The sequence below is a fragment of the Phascolarctos cinereus genome, unplaced genomic scaffold (genome assembly GCF_003287225.1).
Source record: "Phascolarctos cinereus isolate Bilbo 61053 unplaced genomic scaffold, phaCin_HiC Scaffold_3;HRSCAF=262, whole genome shotgun sequence".
Taxonomy (NCBI): domain Eukaryota; kingdom Metazoa; phylum Chordata; class Mammalia; order Diprotodontia; family Phascolarctidae; genus Phascolarctos; species Phascolarctos cinereus.
The window spans coordinates 56,145,379-56,166,641 of NW_027555736.1; the positions used below are offsets into that span (position 1 = coordinate 56,145,379).

At 38.7% G+C, this 21,263-nt stretch overlaps 1 protein-coding gene across 5 annotated transcripts in view; it reads right to left on the reverse strand.

Annotated features, from left to right (window-relative positions):
• The window catches only part of KCNMA1 (potassium calcium-activated channel subfamily M alpha 1), a 909,315-nt gene that overhangs the window by 253,531 nt on the left and 634,521 nt on the right, over positions 1 to 21,263 (reverse strand). For all 5 annotated transcript variants that reach the window (XM_078150867.1, XM_078150865.1, XM_021006026.2 and 2 more), the window contains exons 8-9: positions 17,934 to 18,104; positions 16,257 to 16,348 (exon numbers count right to left, since the gene is read on the reverse strand). In XM_078150867.1, coding sequence (XP_078006993.1) covers positions 16,257 to 16,348; positions 17,934 to 18,104 — 263 coding nt within the window. The remainder of the gene's footprint in view (positions 1 to 16,256; positions 16,349 to 17,933; positions 18,105 to 21,263) is intronic.

Genomic DNA, 21,263 nt, shown 5'->3' on the forward strand with positions numbered 1-21,263 from the left:
ACAACTTGGGCTAAGGAGCTTTCAAAACACTTGTAAATGATGCTACTGATGAATTTTAATTAGGATTTTTAATTAACATAATTCTTCTACCCACTTTTTTTAAAAGAATTATGTAGCAAATAAAAGATTTTGGCCTCAGAATCAGAAAGACCTACATTCAAGACATTCAAATTCCTGCCTCTGACAGATACTGCATGCATGACCCTGGACAAATTACTTAACCTCTCAGTGTCCCAGACAACTTTCCAACACTAAGTTACATTTGGATTTCCAATCTGCATTGGCTCGCTCACCAAATGCCTGAGCTTTGAGTTACCAGTTGCTTCTAATTGTTAGAAGTACTCACATCCATGGTATTTTGGCCTGAGAATTAGGGGCTGGGTAGCTGCAGCAAGTCGCAGTTGATACCTTAAGTATATCTTTCTTATGGCAAGAAGTGAAATTACTCTTAATACATTTGAGGTAGAGGAGGGTCCTAAAATTAAAGCCAAAATAGAAGGAATACAATGGTAGCATTAGAGTCTGATTGACGTTAGTATAAGTATATAACTGTGCAAACATGGGAAAACTTGGCACAGAGGAGCCACAACATGAACACTTAATGAATTACCAAGAAGTAGATTTCTCACTTTCCAACGTGTTATCTAACCAAAGACAGCTTTAGTTCTGGGTACTTGGTGCTCCATCAGTGCTGATTTGAAGATAAAAGTTGCATCATTTGGGTAGGGGGTCTGCTGTCTATATATTGCATTTTCTGCAATCAAATTAACACCATTTCAGAGATGGACTAAACCATCTGTCTAATTGATAGACATGCAACAAAATCACCAAGTAGTGTGGAAATAGGCAGATAATGTCAAAAGGGCAACAGAATCCTGAACATCTACATCCTGTTTGGGGAAACTGAGGAACTTTACAAGTGACTTCTATGGGTACCTCCCAAACTGCCCAACACCTTGACATTCTGCCAGGGCACACATTCAGTGCTGGTTCAGCAGGAAGGGAGGAGATGGCCTTTTAAAGCCTAAATTGCAAGGAGCTTTGACCTGGTTAGAGAACTCTGAGGTCCCTTACCATGTTAGAAAGAAGGAAGTCTCCTTTCTCTGTACCCAGCTCCTCCAAATCACTATCTCCAAGTCCTGAGGCTGCTTGTGGGGGATCAAGACAAACACACCCTTGAAATGACTCAGCTAAAGAGTGAAAACTAAAATAATTATGACTCCAGCCAGGTCCCACAGGCAGAGATCTTAAGACAGTTCTTGCCTTACTCAGGAAGACAATATAAAATTCATGGCTCTGGGCTGTTTATTTTTAAAGATACTCAATCCATTTTTACTGGAACAAGTATAAAGAACTTAAAAAACCCATAGCTATCCTGTCATAATAAATCATACGAAGTAAATTGAAAATCCTATACAGCTTTCACTGAATACATTGTGCTTACTTTTTCAAGGAGGTAAATGAAATATGGCATGTATTGATCTAGATGTCTCTGTAAAACTATAATATTTATATCAAATACATATGCTTGAATCTCTTTTCTGTCTTTCTGCTGAGCCTTCTAATCATGCTGTCTTGATCTGACCTCTCATCTCTCCCCCCTTTCCCCCATCCACCATTGGTAGCTGTCTGACACAGCTGGGGAGTGCATTTAGAAAAGTACTTGCCAAGGGAACATACCAGCATTTCATCATGAAAGAAGGAAGGGAGGGGTGAGGAGCAAGGCCCAGCAACCCCAAACACATATTGGTCAGTCAGGACGAAACATCTGTCTTCCCTCTTTGGCTGAGGTTGAATCATTCTGTCTCACCAAGCATTGTCTCTCCATGGTTCTCAGAAGAGCTATAGCTTCATAAGTCTTCTGTGTTTTTATTTTAAATTTAACTTAATTTTTTAAAACAATTTTTAACCAAGCCATCTATACTAGTCATGGCTTTAAGCTGCTTGAAGAGACTACAGGGCCAGTGCCTTGAGCTTTCTGTGACTGGTATCCTGTCACTCAGGGTTATTCTCATCTGTCTTCCCAGCTTTATCCCCTTGGGCTTCATTCAGAGAATGAGAGAAAGATTACCCAAGATCTTCACACTTGCTTGTTGTACCTTCTCTTCACTTGCACTGTAGTCTCTCATTAACAGCTGGATAATGTGTCCATTCCACTACTCAAACAGTTGTCATTAATGGTTTGGTGTCAACTTGGAAAGGTGCCCCAGAGATCTGTGCTCAGCTCTGTGCTGTTTAATATTTTTAATCAATGACTTGATAAAGACATATAAGTATGTTCATCAAATAAGAAAATTCCACAAAGCTTGAAAGGATGGCCAACACAATGGAGATAGAATCAAGATCCCAAAAGATCATATGGATGGAATTAATTAGAGAGAAATGTGAAGTCATGCACTTGAATTTACAAAAATAGCTTCAGAAGTACAGGATGGGGGAGACATGGTTAGATACCAGTATGTCTGAAAAAGATGTGGGGGTTTTGATGGACTTCGAACTCAACATGAGTCACCAGTGTGATGTGGCAGCCAAAAAATCAACTGTGATCTTGGCCTACATTAAGAAAAACATATTTTTGGTCAAAGGACATGAACAGGAAGTTTTCAGAAGAAATCAAAGCTAACTATAGTCATATGAAAAGTGATAATTAGAGAAATTCAAGTTGAAATGCCTCTGAGGTACCACTTTACACCTATCAGGTTGGCTAATAACACAGAAAAAGAAAATGATAAATGTTGGAGAGGATGTGGGAAAATTGTGGCACTAATGCATTGTTGGTAGAATTGTGAACTGATCCAACCATTCTGGAGAGCATTTGGAACTATACCTAATGGGCAATAAAGCTATGCATATCCTTTGATCCACTACTAGGTCTGTATCCCAAAGAGATCATAAAAAAGGGGAAAGGAACTTACGTGTACAAAATATTTGTAGCAGCTTTTTTTGTGTGAACAAAGAATTAGAAACCGAAGGGATGCCCAACAATTGAGGAACGGCTGAACAAATTGTGGTATATGAATGTAATGGAATATTATTGCACTACAAGAAATGATGAGCAGGAAAATTTAAGAAAAACTTGGAAAGGCTTACATAAACTGATGCAAAGTGAAATGAGCAGAACCAGGAGAATATTGTACCCAGTAAAAGCAACATTGTGTGACGATCAACTGTGACTGATTTAGCTCTTCTTAGCAATACAATGATCCAAGACAATTTCAAAAGATTCATGATGGAAAATGCTATCCACTTGCAGAAAAAGAACTGATGGGAGTCTGAATGCAGATTGAAGCATACTATTTTCACTTTATTTTTCATGTCTTTTTTTCCTTTTCAAACTGTAATTTCTTTTTTTTTTTTTGCAAACTGTTTCTTCTTTCATAACATGACTAATATGGAAATAGGTTGTAGATGATTGCACATATATAACCTATATCAAACTGCTTGCCATCTTGAGGGAGTAGGTAGAGAGGGAGGGAGAAATTTTGGAACTCAGATTTTATTGTAAAAATGAACGTTAAAAACTGTCTTTACATGTAATCGGAAAAAATAAAATACTATTAAAGAAAAGCACATTTTCCTGGACTAAGAGAGCAATATCTCTGTACCCTGCTCTGGTGAGACCACATTTGGAGTACTGAATTCAATTATGGGTAGCACCATCTAAAAATGACACTGATAAACTAAAGAAATTCCAAAGGAAGATAACTAGGCTGGTGAAGACCTTGGGTCCATGGCATATGAGGACCAGTTAGTAGAAGTGGGAAAGTTTAGTCTGGAGAAAAGATGATTGGGGAAAAGGAGTGGTTATAATACTTACATTCAAGCATTTGAAGGATTTTTATGTGGAAGAGAGATTAGATTTGTTCTGTTTGTCCCCAGAGGGTAGAATCATAAGAAATGGGCAGAATAAATGAAAGCCATTTGGAAATTGCAAAGAGGTTAATATAGACTTGACATCAGGAATGATTCATAAAAATGACAGCTGCCAAAATTAGAATGAGCTGCCCTGCAAGGTGGTGGTTTCCTGCACTCACGTGCACACGTATGCACAAACACACACATCCCCAATGAGCATCAGATGTCTTTAAGCAGGGGCTGGATGGCATGTATGCAGTGGAGATTTCTCTAGCTATAAGTCGGACTAGATGACCAATGAGGCCCCTTCCAATTCTGAACACTGTGTGATTCCTTGAAATCACAATGAGTGTAATGTGACTACCATGAACCTTAAAGTCCCTGGTACAGTTTTAACCATTTTCGCACCAGTTAACCCTAAAACTGAGTTTGTAAGAAAACAGAATATAGGGAAAAGAAGCCAAAATATATATTAAAAAGGGAAGCTGCAGCTCATGAACCAATCACAGTCTTGAAGAAACCAAAGACAAGCAAGGGATGAAATAGGCTGTCTTCCTACTCCTGCGTCCCACGACTACGTTTGATCACAAAGGAGAGAAAGAGAGATTACCCTGCTATTACTGGGAAGAAAGTGATCTCCACATTTTGCTGTCAATAAAATGCAGAAGGTGGACGGTGAGCTGTTGTAGAGAAGCATGATTTTTTCCCCTAATGGAAGCAGAGGAATGGTCTGAGGTTTAGCCAAGGCAACTCAAAAAATTAGGTCCATCAAGGCAAAGAGAATTGGCTACTCAGAGACGCTAACTAGATGAGATGCTCAGCTGCACAGTGGAAACAATCTGACCATGGCCATCTGTAGATTGTGTGTCCCATTCCTATATCCCCAAATTAGGGCATTATAGAAGCCATCTCAGACACATTATCCTCACTAGAATCACAAGCCATATATTAAAAATCCGTTATTTCAATCATGGATAAGTGGTAAGGTTTTGCCAATACATAATCCATCAATCATGAATATCATAGTTGAAAGACACTTTCGAGATCACCTATTTTTTTTAACCAGAACCATGACTACTTTTCCCATCATCCCCAACAAGCAATCATCCATCCAGCTCTACTTGAACACCTTGAATGACAAGGAATTCACTATCTCACAAGACAGCTCATTTCATTTTGGGGCAGTTCTAGGTATTAGAAAGTTCTTCCTTGTAATAAACTGAAATCTCCATCATTGGAACTGCCATTAGGAGTTCAATTCAACTCAACATTAAGTATTTTTCAAATGCAGCCCTGTTTCTGCTACTCAACTAACTGTGTGACCTTGGGAATGGGCCTTAGTTTACTCAACTGTAAAATGAGGGCACTGGACTAGATGGTTTCAAAATCCTATGACCCTATGTGGTACCTATCTGAGCAGCCTGGATGGTACCCGCTGATATTCTTCTCCTTGGCATGGGCCTTATAAGCCCATGTTCGGAGGGAGAAGAAAATAAAGATGGCACAAGGAGACTCACTTTCCCTCCCTGCCCAGGATGTGCTCACTCCTCACCTCTATCTCTTAGAAGCTCCAACTTCCTTCGAAATTGAACTTAAATTCCACTTCCTAAATGAGGCCCATCTTGACACACTGCCCTGCCAGCTGCTAGCACCTCCCTCCCCACAAAATTATTTTGCACTATATTAGGTGTCTCAAAAGAGTTTTCTTAGTGCTGTTTTAAGCTATATACTTTTAAATATTGCTTAATCACTTAAAAGTAATTGCTTTCTAAATAATTGCTTAAATATAACTAAGTATTCCTTAATTATTGAAAAGAACAGCTCAGAATTGCACTAAGATTTTTGAGGCACTCTGTATACATTTGCATGTTATACATAATATATATATATATACATATATAGTGAAGGGGTGTATATGTATATGTATGTGTATATGCAAATGAATATATATGTATAATGAAGGTATATATATGTATATATATAGGATATAGTGAAGGTATATATATGTATGTATGTATGTATATACAAGTGTGTGTATGTGTATAGAAACATACACATTATACATTAGAGGCAGCTAGGTGGTGCAGTGGATAAGAAGCAGGGCCTTGGAGTCCAGGAAGATTTGATTTCAAATCTAGTCTTAGGCACTTACTAGTTGTGTGACCCTTGGCAAGTCAAATACCTTTTATTTGCCTCAGTTTCCTCAACAGTAAAATTGGAATAATAATAACAATAGCACCAACTTCCTAGGGTTGTTGTAAGGATCAAATGAGAATCTTATAAAGCGCTTAGCATAGTGACTGGCACATAGCAGGTGCTGCATAAACATTAGTTGCAAATATATGTTATGTCATTATATGTTATATATAACATATATGCATATACACATACATATAATACTTACATGTATACATGTTGTTTCCCTCAATAAAATTTAAGCTCTGTAAGTGGATTGACTGCTTTCACTTCTGTCTTTCTCGTCTTTGTATTCCAGGCACTTAACATATTCTTAGGCACAGAGTAGGTGTATTTGGATGGGTGTGTGTGTGTGTGTGTGTGTGTGTGTGTGTGTGTGCTTTTCTCTTTGTCCTTGATCTTATGTTGAAGCAAACAGACCCTCCTGATGCTCCTACAACTACAATCAGAAAATTGGAAGGGACCTTAGAGGGCATGCACACCCACCCCACTGAGATATTCTTGATAAGTGGTCATAAACCTTTGCCTGGACATCTCGAGTGATACAAAACTCAGCACTGAAAAAAGGCAAGCTATTCTGCTGCTGGAGAATGCTAATTGCTAAGAAGATCTTCCTTATATTGAACTGAAATCTGATCAATATAAGGGGTTGGCACCTCCCTTCTCTCGGGTACAGTGGCCAAACCAAATCTCTACCGCTGGATTCACGGAGAGCTCACAAGAGCAAGACGCCACATGCTTACATCCCCATGGCAGGACTTCCCCCACGTGCAGCACACATGCCACAGGAATCTGTGGGTGCCGTGGCATGCAGGGTGCCGTGGCATGCTACAGGAGAAGGTCTGACGAAGCCTCATAGGACAAACCTTCCTGTAACATTGGCACAGCAGAATCAGTCACGCCTTCAGCTACTGCTCTGACCCTTCCAATTCTTCGTACTTCTTGCTGTTGTCCCCTCTGTCATTTGCAAAGGCTTCTCAGGAGCTAAGGTTGCTTATTATTCTTGTACTAAGCTGAAGTGGCTCCCTCCTGAATTTCTCTGATCTAGAATGCTCTCAGATGAGCGATTCTTTACCTCTAACATATTTTGCTACACCACATTTTCCTGTGGTGATTTTTAGTATTTTATTATATTTAGCTATTTAGTATATTGAGTATTTATTTTATTTAGACATGTCTTCATTCCACTAAAAGTTATCTACTAATTGATTTAGTAGCAACCTAGCCTAATGAATAGGGGCCTAAAATCATCTGAGAAGACATGGATTCAAACGCTGCCTCTATTACTTGCCTAGCTGTGTGACCCTATGTTACTGGGGCAGTGGAATGGAGAGAGAGAAAGAATGATGATCTCAAGTCAGAAGATCAGAGTACAACTGCTCTGATACTTACTATCTGTATGATCTTTGCCACTTCCTGTAGGCTCCATTTTCCTCATCTTTTAGAAGAGGGTTGGACTAGAAGGCATCTGAGATTTGCCCCAGCTCTAGATCTGAATACCCGTTTCTTAACTTCTAAGTGCCACCAGCAATGCCCTTAGACTTAAATACTAAATAATAGATTACATTTGTAGGGAGAATTTCTTACTAGAAATTCTCAAGGCTGATGAAATCATGGTCCTATTCACACATTGGCAGGGTTGGTCTGTTTAGAAAAAAGCTACTGACCAAAGATCAGCCCATTCCAGCAAAGTCTCTACCATATTACCTGACCATCAGCCTTCAGTGGTTTCCCTGGGACTAGCTCTTCATGAACAGAGCAAGAAAGGTGGAGTGGGATGGATTCACACTGAACGCATTCTCAGATGGCTACTACCTGCCATATTGACTCTTTGGTGTCAACATGGTGGCTTTCCTTCTCAAAGTATTTTGGTCAAATGGGGAGAAATAAACTATTCAACAGACATAATTTTAGGTGATTTTATCAGTTCTTCTGACACTAAATTCACACTTGGCAGAGGCTCCTGATTCAAGGGAAAGGGTAGGTAGTGAACAAGCCTGGGGGTTGCTAATCAGAAGTGAGATTGTTATGTTTTTTCCCCTTGAAGGAAGTACGGCTATTTGAGAGAAAACTCTAAGTATGAATGCGACTTGAAAATTCACCTAGCGCATTACTGCCTACGTTTCCATCCCTCCTTTTCAGAACAATAGCTATAGCATGTTGATAAGTATGTGAAAAAGAAGGGAGACAAAGGAGAATTATGGAGGGGAGGAGGGAGCGGAGAGACACGTCTTCATTCCATTACTGTTATCTGACAGTTGATTTAATATGCATCCAATTTTTAAGTCTTCCTAAATAGGGCTTCATGTTTGAGAGGAGCTGAAGATAGGGGTTAAAAGGAATGCAAAGCAGATGGTAAGAAAGAGGCATCCATACCCAGGCCCAGACAATGGGCCATGTTCTGCTCTCAGGTTACACTCTCATCTTGTTGGAAAGTAATATCTGGCATATTACATGATATAATACAACATCTAATATCACTTGCTGTTGGTCTCTGACTCACAGTACTGAATTTCAGAAGTAGTTAAAGTGTCATTTTTTTTCCTAGGGTATTAGGGCAAGCTCCTTTTTTTTTCCTTAAAAAAAAGTTCAGTCCTAATCAAAGCAGAATGCTTAATCAATCCAAGGTGCCCTGTCAACTCAAATTATCTGTTTGTCTTCTTATTTACTATATCTGTCTGTCTACAGTTCTTCATATCTTCGGGAAGATCAGTTACTGAGATCTACGCTTTCTTCTCAATGGAATCCCTACCAAACGTTCCTTCTTGATGATATGTTGATGATTTGCTAATTTATGGCTTTTAAAATCTAGAAATATGAAGAAATTGCTGAGAAGAGCCGGGAAGTCACATGAGCCTCAGAATCAGAGAACTTAATGGTTTATTTGACAAGAAATTGAAGTTTGTGTAAAATGAAAAGCTTCAGACACATTTCAATTGGAGCAGTATCTTGGGGGGATTAACGAAATGTCTGTGATTCAGAAATTGGCAATGACATCCTGCAGAAAACATCACTCACATGAGCAGTCCACCCCATTAGAGCCTGAGTTGAGAAGCATGAGTGAGAACTGCCCAAGAAATGATATACAAACAGGAGGTGGGAGGATGATTGTGTTGCTTAGCCCTCACCCAGGATCAGTTCAATTACTCTCTGAATCTTATTTCTATGTCTCAGTCTTGCCCTCTGCTAGGTGAACACATTAAATGGGAATATCATCTTGGAGTGATTATGGCACCTCTGTCAATCGTGGATTTAAATAGCAGTGACATAGATTTAAGTTAATTCTGAAGAACTTCCTAACAGTGTGGTTGGTTAAGTATTTTAGCAGGCTGCCAAATTAAGTAACAAGATCTTTGGGGATCTTTGAGAGGGACAGGAATTCACAAATCTAGAACAGAGGTTACTAATCTATTTTGTGATATGCACTCTTTTGGTAACCTGGTGAACCTTTTCTCAGGTTAATGTTTTTTAAATAAATAAAGGAAATGTTAAATTTCAGTTAGAGATTAGTGAAAATAAAACTGTATTTCCTCCCATGCAAGTCCACAGACTTCCCTATCCTCGGATCCTTTTGGAGGTCTATAGACTTCGAGTTAAAAACTCCAGACCTATAATAAATTTTTGCAAATTTTAAGGCAGGGTAACAGACCAGCCATGTTCCTTTTCCATTAAGGAAATCATGATGCATGTGTTTAGGAAACTTGCAAAATTCTGCTTAAAAATTACTTTAAAACTCTACAACTAACTGAGCTTTTATGATACTTTTTTTTCTTTAGAAAGAATTATGCCAAGCAAGCTAAATTTCTATGTGGTGATTAAAAAGGTGATGAAACCTGCAGATTTATGAGACATGAAAGATGAGAGGGAACAGGAAGAAATCTCAAAAATAAAAAAGTGAGTGAAAAAAGCACATTTTTTCAAACTAGGAAAAAGATAATCATAGGGTTTCTTACTTACCAATGACATCTTACAATTTTTTAATTCATCTCTTATTTTGTTTTCTCTGCCTGACCAGAAGTATAGATCAATAGTATGGAATTGGCAGTACAAATGGAGGCTTTTCTCTCCTTAAATTATAAGTAAACATTTTGCGCTTTCTTCCTAGGTGACTTCAAAATCCTAGTGGCAGAAAAGTTCTAGGGCCATTAAAGTATTATAAAGCTGTTCAAGGCCCAGACAAAGTATGACAGGAAGGTACACATCATCTAGGAAAGTCTGATTCTGAGTTAAAAGATTCCTGAGTAATTAATCAGTTGTGATCACTGGGGAGGGGGAATACAAATTAGATTAGGCACTGATTGATGATAAATAAGGTTTAATGAGAATCTTCTATTTGTACCTATGCATTTATATTTCTTTACATCTCACTCCAAACATTTATATTTCTTTATATGTTGCTCCAAGTTATTCTCCATGATAGTTCAACTATTTTTCTTTAATTTTGATGCTTTTAACAAAGCATGATATTTTAATTAAAAAGAACTAAAATAAATTTCTCAATAGAAATATATAATAAAATATTTTTTCCAGTGCTTAACTTAGGGAAAAAGTTAACTTCTTAGGATAAGGTTTCAAGGTATTACCATCTAGATTGTGCAGATTACTCTGATTCCTGACAAAAGATCTCAGGATTTAAGGGGGGGGATAGCTTTTTAAGAGCTGGCCCTGAAAATCCATATTTACAAATGACAAAGGAAGAAATATTTGTAGAAAGCTTCAACAATAGATTCTCCTTGTAGAAAGCTGCAATAATAGGTTCTCCAGATTCAAATTGATTATGATGTCTAGGAAATCACAACCCAGTGAAAATAACAGTTTTCTACAGCCCAGATCAACTCCCCCAAAAATGGAGTACAAGTTTAAAGATCTAAGGCCTGTTAATCTATAACGACAAAGATTATGTTCCCTACCGAAGCTTAATAAACATTACTTTCCAACAGAGCAACTAACTCCAGGGAGTTTCCTTTTCACCTGGGACATTTTATTCATATCTCATACATTATGTCGGGCTAATCAGCATCACCAATGTAAGTTACAGCTATCTCTGCCATACAGTTAACTCTTGATAACCAGGGGTTTTTACCTAAGTTGTACATGATCCAGGGATGTTTTGATGAGGAAGAGATAGAAAGTATTTGCCAAAATGAAAACTGTAGTTTCTGCATGGATTTCATTTGTCTACCCGATATCCATCCCTCCCCAAATCCTTTCTCATATGTGATCAACAGTAGGTTGTATTTTTGACCCAACCAAAATGATAAAATTAAAGAAGGCTGTGGGTTGCAAAGAGGAAATGTTCTAACATTCCCTTCTTCTCATAGACCCTAAGTCAATAGAACTGGGTGAGTCCTTCAGAGTAGTGGCGTTCCCACCAGCAATGGAGGAACTCTAAGAGGAAGGCATAGAGACATGCATATGAAAGGATAAAGGAGATAGGAAGTAAAGTTTGTTCTGGCCACAGATATATGGGTAAGTAAGGGCATGTAGAATTGAGTATAGGATCATAAATCTTAGAGCTGGAGGAAACTACAAAAGAACACCTGGTCCAACCCTCTTGCTTTTACTAAGGAAGGTATTATTATCCCCATTTTACAGATGGGATATATTTCTTGAATATAAAAAAGGGGAAAATGAAAATAAGCTGCCACAACATCTTGGTAATGCAACCAAGGAAGACTGATTCCACTGATGTCAACTACTCTTAAGCCAAAGCTCCTTAATGTAATTTTTTTTTTAACCTGGCTTACATGGGCCATATACCACAAGTTTTAAAACCTATAGTTTCCTGCTTTCTTTACCCTCTAGTTATTCATTCCACTCTCCTCTGTACCTTCAAAGACTGAAGAAGAACACCTCTCCTGTTATTTGCCTGCCTGGGAGTACAATAAGAAGCCAATCCAGTTCCTCCACACTTTTTAATCCTCCTGTCATCCAAAGTCAAACTCACTCTGTTCAAGTATGGCAGACAAATTGTTAGAACCCCATTTCTTCTGGATGGCATTCTCACTGAAGTCACTGGTCTAAAACTATAGTCTTGTACTGTCTTATGGGGACAAAATCTAAATTCGGGGGTAAATTATCAATGAATTATTCTTATTTTTCATTGTTTCTAGCCATGTGACCCCTGGCTATGGTCTGATTCGTTCTTTCAAACTAATTACAATTAAGCTGAGTCACCCATATTAATGATGATGAAGACGAGGAGAAGAAAAACAATAATGATATAATGACAAACATTTGCATAGCTCTTTCAGATTTGCAAAGTACTTTGCTTATTTTAGCTCATTCAGTCTTCACAATAACCTTGTAAAGAAGGTGCTATTGTCATCCCATTCTTATAAAGGAGGAAACTGAGGCCATGAGAAGTGACTTGCCCAGGGTCACACAATTTGTGAGTTGTGAGAATCAGAATTCTATCTAAGTGATGATTCAAACCTAGGTTTTCCTAACTCCAAATGAGACACTGTCCACTGCACCACCTAAAATTACCTAGAAGGGAAACTTCTGGGGAAGAGCCCTAGAGACCCACAGAAAGTGACCACAGTCAATCCCTGACATTCCCTTCCCTTTCTTCTGCTCCACTCTGATCAACATGTTTCAGAATCATGGCAATAGAAAGGCAAACTAGAGAACAAAGAAATGTGTGGTCAGACGTTCTGCTCCTAAAACCTAGAGCTCAGGTTTCAGTGGCTGGACATTCTCAACATACCCCACCCTGTGCTTCCTATTTGAGGTAAGACTGAGGCTTTCCCAATCTGCTCTAGTCCCAAATTGAACACTTCCATTGTAAATAACCAGATGGTGGAAACTTACTTTGGGGCAGACCCTGGCTTCTAGGCTAAACAAACAACCAGTCCTGCCCTTAGAACTGTATGCCTCTTATTGATGGCTGAAATGATACTTCTCAGCATTGGGTGATGACCTCCTATGATAGAGGAGGTGTGACATGTTGATCTAAACGGTATTTTATAGCACCTTAGGGCCTTGATAAAGGGGATGTTCTGGAAAGAGACAAGCTGTGCTTACATTATGCCAAACACGTGTATGAGAATTTTAAAACGCAGCTCTCAAATTTCCAAATATCCTGAGATATGGTGTCAGGTCAGACATTGAGCTTTCTGACCACATTTTTCAGTTTGAATCCAGCACCATGTAGATGAAACCTTGAGATAATGATGTTACTCAAGGCTACCCTGAGTTTTCTGACAAGTTAATACATCATTATTAGGGTTATTTCTGCACAAACCATATATCTGCAAAGAGATACCTACACCATGCATAGGTTTTAATTGCTTTCTGAGGCAGTCAGGTTTGATTAAGTTTTTGGAAGAGTGGTGTCTGTATGTGCATGCAAAAACGAAGACACACATACTTATGCCCACACAGAAAATCAGAGAGCAATGTGCTATTTTAAGAGTCCAAGCTGTATCTTTCACCAAAGTTTAACTGCTTTCATTTTGCAAATGCATTTAATTTTATCTGGAAACTTTTTGACATTAGAAATAGAACAACTGTAGTTTCTCATTATGTTGGCTGCCAGAAACTATGCTTGGTTGCTCAACTAAAGACCTTATATTGCTAATTACTACCACATGCCCATATCCCAAGCGAAGGAAAACTTATTGGTTCTGACAGCCCATTCTCTCAACACTGAATTCCAAACGCAAACTCAAATTTTGGCCAAACATAACATTTCATCAATCTTGTTCTCCTGACTGGAAAAAACAACATCAAACGAGGGGTGCTAATGGCCCTTTATGACTGTGCCTTTCCCAAGCTTATATTTTCTGATGAAAGATCTAAGTGACCAAAGGGCTTCTTTAAACTACTTAGTAATTAGCTTTTGAACCAGGAAACAATGCGTAAAGTAAATTGAACAGTCCTTGTGCTGATGACAGAACCAGCTCTCAGTCAATAGGATCTATGGGTGATGGCGACCGAGAAAGAATTTTACAAACAAAAGTACATATTAATAAAGGGGGAGTTTAAAAAGAAAAAAAGAGAGAAAACCAGTGATAAAAGATAATAAAGCAAAGTAAAAAGAGAAGCTGCAGGAAGTCTGGGATCTCAGGTTCTCATAGTTGGGGAGTTGGAAACAGAGTAAAGGTCAAAATTAAAAGTCAAGGAAACAGCAGAAGGCTGGTGATTGAAGGCTTGACTTCAGAGGTCTTTCTTGGGTTACTTAACAGCATAAGCCCATCTCTACCAAGGCCACCCAAATCTGGAGAGGGAGAGATATTTGGGGAAAGCATTCACCCTGAGCGAAAGTAGTTTACCTAGGTGTTGTTTTGGCTTTCTCTATGCATGTGTGTTGAGGGGTGGAGTGGAGCGATGGTTTGTGTGGATATATATGGCTGTTGTTTTGTGTCTGGGTGTGTTCTTAAAATATGCAATAGGGTCATGACTTATATTTAATCCTTTCTTATCTGACAAGGTCACAGGCAGGTTTGCGTCAACTTTACTAGTGTTCAATTGTGGAAGCAAAGTGGGGAATCCTATGAAGAGAATCCTAGGACTTTTTGGAGACCTTTTACTTGTGACTGAATACCAGTTGTACCAAGCTAGCAGAAGGGATGTTTCCTCTCAAGCCTGTGAAAGGGGGGACAGGGACATGGGGCTCTCTGGAACAATTTGGATACATCCAACAGCTTGGTTCCATTCCTATGCAGTACCATTAGGTCATCTGAATGGGAAGGTGGAAGAGTTGTGACTTCCAATGAAAAGATGCCAACTGGACTCCTCTCTAGTACATATACATATTTTTTTCCTTTGGAAAAGAAACAAGTCTCCTGGTGGCAGTTCAAGAAAATGAGCCATTTTCCACCATCTCATTTTCTGAATGGTAGACTAACCACTTGAGCTCAAAGAGGAAGGTAGGGTGAGGAGGAATCATGAAAAGGGGATGAGGCTTTCCAAGGTGATCCATTATGGTCCTGGTGACCCTGGCAAGCCATCATTAGAAATGTGAAGGAGCATTTATTTTGTTTCCTTGGGAAAATCCACCACAAACAGTTCATGGGAGACCTATTGAAGTCGTAATACCACTTCAGTGCAGAACAGTTATCCTACCAGATTCACTGTTTACTTATGAGGAAAGGGTTTTATTGACACTGGGCCAACATTTTGATATGTTGGTATAACCTACCCCCACTTCAGAATTCCCTTCAGAGCTAAGTACTTATGCACAAGGCCAAAGAATTCACCCAGAGTTCCATTTAGTACAAATGGCTTGAATTTAATGCTATCTCCTTAGTTCTGTCTCATCTAAGGGAAGCAGTTTCTTTGAAAACAGGATTTGCCTTTTTTTTCTGTATAGGTCAGTAAGGTCAAAAGTAAGTCCCACATGACAACCATTCCTACAAGTGATCACAACGATGAAAATAATTTTGTTCCACCTCTGGTATCACCTTCCAATTCTAGAATATGACTGCCTGTTATATCATGATTTCAACCTCATAAAATAAGACTGAAGAGAGAGGATAGAGTTTTCTTTGATTTTTTAGAACCAGAATTGCTTAACTAGGCTAGCTGATACTCAGAATGAGATTATCCAGATTATCTAAGAAGAATAGTACGGATATTCTCAGAAATGACCATTATAGCTATTATATATAATATAATACAATATATGATATGATATGATATGATATGATATGATACGATATGATATAATTAATATGATATAATTAACATAATATAATATAGCTATAGGTCAGTTGTGGATGAGTTCCATCATCTTCTTGGATGAGAGTAAAGGAAGTATATTGTGACTGGTGCCTTAGCATGGCCCAGGTCTTTAAACCAAGTATGACCGCTTTCTCATGGTGGGGGAGAGGAAAGGAAATAAAATCTGTCATCCCACTGCACAGTGTGTCCCCCTCCCTTTCCACCTGACTGAAACACTCAAGTGAAGGATGGGTTAGAGGAGTGTCAGGGCTCAGGTGTCATCTCCACAAGGGGGCACTAAAATCGCACAATCACACCTTTTTTCTTGATGAAACTGACTTACTTTCTGCCTCCATGTTTGTTAAAAGTCCCGCTGAATTTATTCCGGTTGAGGATGAGAGCAGCAATTTCGGGAACGTAGCGGGCAAACATTGCCTACATGCATGAAACAAAGAAACAAGAGGAAAAAAAAAAAAGAAAATGGCATGCAGAGAGGATTCTACTGCTCTGGCTGCAGTGAAGCCTCCTGGCATACTTACTTTCTTCCACTAACCGCACTATAGGAACCACCGTATTTCTTGCGGTTTCCTATTAACTCTATGATTTCAGGGACGTAGCTTGCAAACATGGCCTAAGGAAAAGATAGGAGACAGAAGAAAAGACTAAAAAGAGAGGTCAAAGAAAGGTGGGGTAGGGGGATTAAGATCTGAAAATGCAAGGAGTTTTTAAAAATGACCAAAAAAATCAAACAAAAAAGGGAAGCTCTTGAAAAAAAAACACAAAATGTTGACTTTCAGGAAGACTCAAACCCAGCAAAGTAAGACGTTTAAAGATGGGGGGACATCACATAAAGTAAAGTGGGAACAAAATAAAATCAAACTGCCATCTAGCTCTGCTTCCAAAGAGGGTTTGGGGGGGGGGGAAGCAAAGTTATGTGCTGTAAAAACTTTCTAAAAAAGTTATCTCTAAGCTTAAGAACCTTTTATTTGATAAAATTCAAAAGAGAACCAAAGTGGCCCTATGACACATTGAGAATAATAAACATCAGTTAAAAATTGTTTTTCAAATCTTTTAAAAACAATCAAAAGACATAAAAAGGGTTGTCAGAGATTACACGAGAGAAAAAAAGTAGCAAGGAGACGAACAAATCTGCCATGTTTTGTCCAACAAACAGTTAAATTGTGGCTGGATCGTGTTAGAACCTGCTGAACAACAGCTAGGTCATGTGACCTGTCAGGACTGTACATATGTTACAGGAATACAGGAAATATACACATGCACCTATTCATTTATATACATATTACAAATATATATGTCATATACATACAGTATAGAGAGATATGTATGCATATACAGAATTATAAATGTGTGTGCAGTGTATATAAGGGTCTGCTGGATGGGAATTAGGATTTTAATCACTTACCTTGGAGAAAGCAAAAATCTAAACATAAATTTGGCTGCCTTCAAAAACAAAATGTAGTAACTGTTGGATTGTTCCTAGCACCTCCCCCCACCCCAGTGGCAACATAACAAAACTCAGTCATTTTACTGCTATGTAAACATATGCATGGGCCAAAATACCATGGAACTCTGTGACTTAAAAGGGAAAAGATCAGAGGTGTTTGTGTTAGTGCTTAATGTGGCCAGCTAGGAGACCATCATTACTGCATGATGACATCCAAATGGACAAGGCTATCACGATTTGTCACTGCCTAGCTCTCAGAGCAGACCCAAGCCACAGTGTTTGTTGGAAGTCGAGAGGAGGAACATAGAGGGAGAAGGAGAGCTTTTGAAACCACAACCTGTCTAAGAAGTATTGATAACATCTAACAGCATCCTGCAAAAACAGTTGTTGCCACCAAGGAGTGGGCCGCAAATTGCATTACTGTCCAGAGGGCTGTCTCATTTACTCCCATGCATTATTTCCTTAAGACATTTAGGTTCATTGAAAGCTAAATGAATATCTCTAGACAAGGGCAAGGGATCTGGTTTACATAAATCCTTGTCTGTGGAAAACAAGTTGTATATAACAGCCCTCAAAATATGCTGAAAAGTCATATCTATGCTCTCATTTACTTTAGCAGAATATAAAAATAAGGCAATCATTTGCTTATAATGCAGTCACCGGCATAAATGGTATAAGGCTTTTAAGGAAATGAATAATCAACAATATTAATGATCATAAATATCATCATCATAATAAAAAGAGATTTTACCAGTCCCCCGAGGATGAAGAAGACCATGAAGAGGCGGCCAAGGGTGGTTTTTGCATAAACATCCCCATAACCGACAGTGGACATTGTAACCATTAGTAAATAGACACATTCCCAGTATGTTAGAGGTTGGTTATTTTGGAAATTTTCCCATGGATCCCCTGAGTTCTCCACCTATAATAAAGGGACATGAATAAGACAAGAAAAAAAAATAACTGAATAAACCAGGGTTAGTACAAGCAAGTGGTTTCTTGAATTTTCCTTCCCCCTGAGACTGGCACTTGTCTCTCTGGGCCAAGCTGAGCAAGCCTCCAGTCTTAAGGCAGTAGAGTAATGAAATATATTGTTGGATGATTGAAAAGTAAAGGGATGTGGAGAAGGGAGAAGACATTGTTGGTCCATTTTTCTGCTTACCATTAAAAGTCTGCAAATACTTAACTGATTGTGACCTTGTCCCTGGTCAAGTTTCTATGACACTTAGCTTTGAAAAATTTTTTTCTTTTGCCTTAACCCTGTCTGTGAGCCCCATTATTGTCAAAGTAGACCCAAGCCACGTTCTCTCATTCACTGTGATAACACTGGGTCCTCAGCTAAGACACCTTGCTTGTATTTTCAGTTGCTTTCAAGGATATAACTAACAGTTTTGTACTCTTGGAGACTGACTGCCAATCTTACAGGTGACATATGGATGCAGCAAATGAATAGTACCCCTCAAAGCCAGACCCCATTGTTCGGAAACAATAAGGAATTCTACCATTCAAGCAGAAATGGCTTCATCTGTGGTAACAGTGGGAATTCTTTCCTTTGAATTTGGTCTTCAACACCAAGTTAATCCCAGCAAATAAGCCCTATTTAATTAGTATCACTCTATCTAGTTTCACTCTATCTAGTGATGGTTTACCAGCTATCAAGATCAACACAACCACATTCCAGCTGTAGTGGAGCTCTACTAAAAGTTCCCAGCAACTTTCCTCTTCAGGCACCAAATGAAGCATTTCAATGGTCTTGACAATTTACACCAGGTTTCTAAGTGCACCCTTAAGCTGTCATTTTCTATGGATGATCTTGGTGTCTCCATGTCTATTCTGACCTTTGGTTGAGGAAAACATCACCCTAAGGCCACATATGGACAACAGTTAGAACTTTCAACATTGAAAGGCAGAAAAGATGGGGTCACCATCTCTCCCTCTTCAAATAATTAAGTATATATCCCCAGGAACTAGAGATTTCCCCCTCTAGAATTACCTTCCATTTATTCCATATGTATCTTGTATTTATTTATTTACATGTTGTCTCAGTCAATCAGTTAGTATTATTAAGTGTCCATTATGTTTCAATCACTGAGTTAGGTGCTAGAGATACAGATGGAAAGAATGAAACAATGACTCCCTCAAGGAGTTTACATTCTAAAAGGGAGCCCACCCATACATATTTAAGGAAATATAGAATAATTATAAAGAGAATAAATACAAAGTAATTAAATAGAGAAGTGTTCAAGGAAGGACACTAACAGTTGGAGAGGACCAAGAAAAGTTTCTTGTAGCTCAACTTAAAGGAAGAGAGGGCTTCAGTGTGGTAGAAGGGAGGAGCTAGAATATCTGGATTGAAGATCATCTGAGGGAGTATAATGTCCAAAGAGGCTGGCATGATAGATAGGTTATAGTAAGGTCATAAAGGATTTTAAAGCTAGACAGAAAACTTTATATTTGCTCCTAGAAGCAATAGGGAGCCACCGAAGTTTAATGAATAGGAGAGAATAACATAGATCTGCTCTCAAAGAAAACCTCACACTAGAATGTTAGCTCCTGGAGACAGCTGATAAGTACAATGGATAGGAGCACTGGACTTGGAGTCAGGAAACACCTGAGTTCACATCTAGTCCCAGATACTTACTAGCTGTGTGACCCTGGACAAGTCACTTAACTTCTCTTTGCCTTAGTATCCTCAACTGTAAAATGGGGATACTAACAGCACCTACCTCCAAGTGTGTATCTATATATATACACATATACACATTATGTGCGTGTGTATATATATATATATATGCACATACATACATGCACACACATGTATGTGTGTGTATGTATATATATACATATATATACATATATATATGTATATATATGTATATATATATATATATATATATATATATATATATATATATGTACACATACACTTATTCCTCATAGAAATACTTATTTCCTACCTCTCTTCTTTCCCTTCCCCTCGTGAGGGCAGGTACTTTTTTGTTTTGTTCTGTGTGTGTATTCCCTGTGCCCAGCATAGTGCCCTATACACAGAAGCTGCTTAATAAATGGTTGTTGGATTGGATGATAATATTCCATCCTACCTCTTGCTACTCCCTAGGCAATTAGAAATTGACCCTTAGTTTCTATGACTACTTAGGCACATGTAAATTTGCTGTCTAGAGACTACTTTATTCAAGAGGATGCCCTAATAGATTTGAGTATGGAAAAAGACCCCAAATCTGTCCATCAACTCCAAACTCTAAGCTCTATACTTATATTAAATTCCTTTTTGCCTTACAAAATAATTACAAAAGGGTCAAGCAGTCGGAGGATTAGTAGGGACTTCTACGACCATGATACTGCATGAAGTACTGGGGGAAGCTCAGAGTAAATATGAGGTCCTGGACCTCAAGGAGATATACATGGTCACAGAGACCTACAATACAATAAAAGGCAGGGTGTGGTAAGTGCATGGGAGAGCTACAGTAGGCAAGGAGGCTACCAGAGAATGGGGACATTACTTCCAGTTGGGGGGCATCATGATGGGCAGCATATAAGTAGAGTCTGATCCAAGCCTTGAAAGACAGGTAGAATTGTGACAGGTGGGCAATCAGTCGCAGTGTGTGTGTGTGTAGGGGAAAGAGGGTGGGTAGATAACATAACAAAGTAAAGTATGATTCAAACATCTAGCAGGGATGGGCTGTGATACCAGAACTTGGGGCTTTTTCTTGTTCCTGCCTCACACACTTCATCTCTGAATTCCCTGCATTTTCACCATCTATTCCTCATGCCTCAAATGATCTCCTTCCTTACCTGAGACTCCCAGCTGCCCTGGCTTTCTTCATGGATCTTCTACAGGAGTCTTCCCAACAGCTAGTGCCTTTCCCCATGAGACTACCTTCCATTTCCACTGTATATATTTTGTATGTGCATAATTCTTTGTTCAGTTGTTGACCTCTCCTTCATTGGAATGTGACCTCCTTGAGTGTGGGGAGCCTGTTTTTTCCCTTTCTTTCTATCTCCAATGATTAGCACAATGCCTGGCACACACTTAATAAATGCTTGCTGATGAACTGATTGA